Source organism: Triticum aestivum, chromosome 4B (genome assembly GCF_018294505.1).
Source record: "Triticum aestivum cultivar Chinese Spring chromosome 4B, IWGSC CS RefSeq v2.1, whole genome shotgun sequence".
Classification (NCBI taxonomy): Eukaryota; Viridiplantae; Streptophyta; class Magnoliopsida; order Poales; family Poaceae; genus Triticum; species Triticum aestivum.
The window spans coordinates 13766900-13770680 of record NC_057804.1 but is presented as its reverse complement, the minus strand read 5'-3'; the positions used below and the strand labels follow the sequence as shown (position 1 = coordinate 13770680).

General features: G+C 50.2%; 1 protein-coding gene and 1 pseudogene across 1 annotated transcript; both read right to left on the bottom strand.

Annotated features, from left to right (window-relative positions):
- Positions 1-1637: 1637 nt before the first annotated feature.
- On the bottom strand, positions 1638-1776 carry LOC123095320 (uncharacterized; annotated as a pseudogene).
- A 1328-nt stretch (positions 1777-3104) lies between these two features.
- LOC123094214 (auxin-responsive protein SAUR71-like) lies at positions 3105-3392 on the bottom strand. Its single transcript, XM_044516271.1, has one exon. It carries the CDS (start codon positions 3390-3392, stop codon positions 3105-3107), a length of 288 nt encoding a protein of 95 aa, XP_044372206.1.
- Positions 3393-3781: the final 389 nt, after the last annotated feature.

The following is a 3781-nucleotide window of genomic DNA, read 5'->3' as shown; positions in this document are numbered from 1 at the left end:
AGCTCCTGCATTGGGATGAAGCGAAGCAAAAGGAAAAACAGTCTCATCAAATACCACGTCGCGAGAAATATAAATGCGACCCGTGGAGACATCGAGACATTTAACTCCTTTGTGACGAGGACTATAGCCTAAGAAAACGCATTGTTTGGAGCGGAAGGATAATTTTCGAGTGTTGTATGGGCGCAAGTTAGGCCAACATGCGCAACCAAAAACACGGAGCGATGCATAGTTAGGCTTGGTGTGAAATAGACGTTCAAAGGGAATGTCAAAATTGATAGCACTACTTGGCAGAATATTAATGAGATAGGTGGCTGCTAAGAAGGCTTCATCCCAGAATTTAAGTGGCATGGATGCATTGGCTAGGAGGGCGAGACCGACTTCAATAATGTGTCTGTGTTTTCTCTCTGCCGACCCATTTTGTTGATGAGTGTGAGGGCAGGAGACATGATGTGAGATCCCAATCTTTTGAAAGAAAGGGTTTAGTTTCTCGTATTCACCGCCCCAATCAGATTGGACAGCGAGAATTTTGCGGCCAAATTTTCGTTCAACATGTGCTTGGAAATTGCGGAAAACCTCAAAAACATCGGATTTATTTTTAATAAGATAGATCCAAGTAAATTTACTGTAATCATCGATGAAACTAACATAATATTTGTGTCTACCAACAGAAATAGGAGCATCACCCCATACATCAGAGAATACTAACTCAAGAGGAACAGTAGACACACTTGTGGACACTTGATAAGGTAACTGATGACTCTTTGCTCTTTGGCAAGAATCACAAACAGACTCAAGGTTTAGCTCTCCATGACAAGGGAGCTTATTATTCCTAAGCACACGTTGAACAATAGAAAAAGATGGATGGCCAAGACGATCGTGCCACCGTGTTGGAGATAGCTTGATGGCACCGAAGGCTTGTTTATTCGACGTCCTAATTGGAATCAATGGATAGAGGCCTCCCCTACATCTGCCTCGATAGAGAATTCTCCCCGTTGTTTGGTCCTTAATCACAAAAAAAGTAGGCCAAAACTCAAGATAAGCATGATTGTCAACAGCAATTTTATGCACTGAAAGGAGATTTTTAGATGCGTGGGGGACATGCAAGATATTTTTGAGATGAATTTGATCATTGAGAGTGTTGATAACCGAATGACCAATATGGGATATGTCCATACTTGAACCATCAGCGGTGTGGATCTGATCGGTGCCGCGGTAGTTGTCGCGGACGGTGAGCTTCTCTAGCTCTCCGGTGATGTGATTTGTCGCCCCGCTGTCGGCGTACCAGTTGGTGTCCACCCCGTAGGAGGACAGGTTGGCGGCGCCCGCTGACTTCTCTTCTGGAAGATAATCGTCGGTGAAGCGGTACCAGCAGTCCATGGCCGTATGGCCTGACTTGCCGCGGATCTGGCAAGTCGGACGGTTGTTGTTGATGTTGCCTGTACGTACACCCCTGTTGGTGTTGTTGAAGGGATGGGCGTTGTTGTTGCCATTGGCGCTGCTGCCACCCCTCGTGTTGCTACTGCCACGGCCTCCGCCGCGACCACTAGGAGCGCCACGGCCACGCCCGCGCCCTCGTGCAGCCATGTTAGCCGAGGACTTGAAGCCGGAGTTGGTCCCTTGCAGCAGCTCGACCCGTTGATCGAAATTCGCCATCTGTCCATAGAGAGCATCAAGAGATACATGAGTAGTCTGCGCATCAAGGGCAGAGACTAATGGGGTGTAGTCCATATCGAGGCCAGCAAGGATAAACGAGATGAGCTCATCCTCGCCAACTGGTTTTCCAGCAGCAGCAAGCTCATCGGCGAAACCTTTCATCCGGGCAAAGTAGGCCGGGACAGATTGGTTCCCCTTCTGAGCATTGGCGAGGGAGATGCGCAGATTGTTGATGCGGGATCGGGAGTGAGATGAAAACATGTTGGTGAGGGCACTCCATACCGCGTGTGAGGTCTCCAGATGAAGAACCTGAACGAGTACCTCCTTGGACAGCGAGTTGATGATGTAGGACAGGACCTGCTGATCCTGCCCTCTCCAGGCGATGAAGTCGGGGTTGGGGACGGAGGTGACCTTGCCCTCCTTGTCCGTGGTCGAGATCTTCTCTTCTGGTGCCGCGACGGATCCATCTAGGTACCCGTACAACCCAGCGCCCCTGATCTGCGGAAGCACCTGGGCCTTCCATAGCAGATGGTTCTCACGAGTAAGCTTCTCGGAGATTTGGTTGGAGTAGAGAGCCGGCGCCGTGGTACTGGAGGACGCCATGGATGGAAGGTGGAGGAAAGGATGGAAACTAGATGTGTTTTGGAAGGTTGGCTCTGATTACCATGTAAATTTGGTAAGCGTTTCTACCTACCTGAGTAGGCCGCGTCTGCGTGTTTATATAGGATGGAAACAGCCTCCATCACGGCATGTACAGGATCTGATTGTTACATACGTGGGAAACAAGAAGAAGGAAAGTACAAATACGATTTGGTTTTATCTCTAACCAAAACCGTGTACAAGATATGGACTCTAGAATATTTTCGTTGACAATAGAAGGATGTGGAAGCTCAAGATGCTTTTGATAATCAAAATCCTTTTGTAGGTGATGATTAAAATGCTTCACAAGGCTCGACTGGGAATAGTCACAACTGCTTCATGTGTGGGCATGATGAAGCCATCAAACATTTGTTTTTATTTATTTATTGTAACCTCACAAAATTGTCCTCGAGGGTGGTCTTTTTTTTGAACACAGTATAGACTCAAGGGCTCATATACACGCGCATACACTCAATCCTATGAACGCACACACGCACACCTTACCCCTATGAGCACCTCCGAAAGACTGAGCCGGCATATCATCTTGAAATTTATGAAGTCACCGCAAGCACCTCGTCGAATGCGAGCACCAGAATTTGAACCCTGATGGGCTGGGAATACCACAGTCCCTCTAACCATCTAACCACAGGTTGGTTCGCCCGCGAGGGTGGTCCTTAATGCTCTTGGTTTGACCATGCATGTCTACATACGTATATATCCACCTACATATATACATCCATCTACACTGTCGACGCTGCATATGTACAGGCAGCTCCACACATGCATGCTCCTTGACGTGTCAGGCCGGGCGGCTAGTCGGCTCTGTGCAGCGCGCCGTCGACGACCCTGCGGAAGTGTCCGGCATCGCATGGGATCCGCAACACGCCCGGCTGGCCGTAGCCGTACTGCTGCGCCGCCATGTCAAGCAGCTCCGCGACGCATGGGTCCCGGAGCAGCCTCACCGGCACCACCACGCGCTTGCCGCAACCGGTGACCATGGGGACGTGCCCTCTGGGGACCTTGTGCCGCTCGTCGTCATGGCACGGCGAGGAGCCGGGCGACGCCGACGAATCGCCGCCGTCCTTCTGCCCCCAAGTCATGGCGATCAAGAAGAATAGGACAGGTTAAATGGCTGATTGATCGCCTCGAGCTTGAAGGCTTGGGTTTCTTCGATCGGTTGCGGCTACGGGGAGATGAAGATGACGAGCTGCTCCAGTACATATATATGGGGGAACAAGATGCTGAAATCTGAGATGGGCTCTAGGCCCATATTGCAATTTCTGAAAAATCTCTAAGGGCCCATGTGGGTTATATGGCACTAAGTGTGGTGGGAAGTTTAGTCCCACCCCGGAAGTGGAAGGAGAGTTGGAGTGGTTTATAAGGGTTTCTCTTCTACATGCTATTGGAGCTTGAGAAGAGAAGAGGCCCTCGCGCACTCCTCCACCGCCTCGCCTCGCCTCGCCTCGCCTCAGGTTGCGGGATTGAGCCG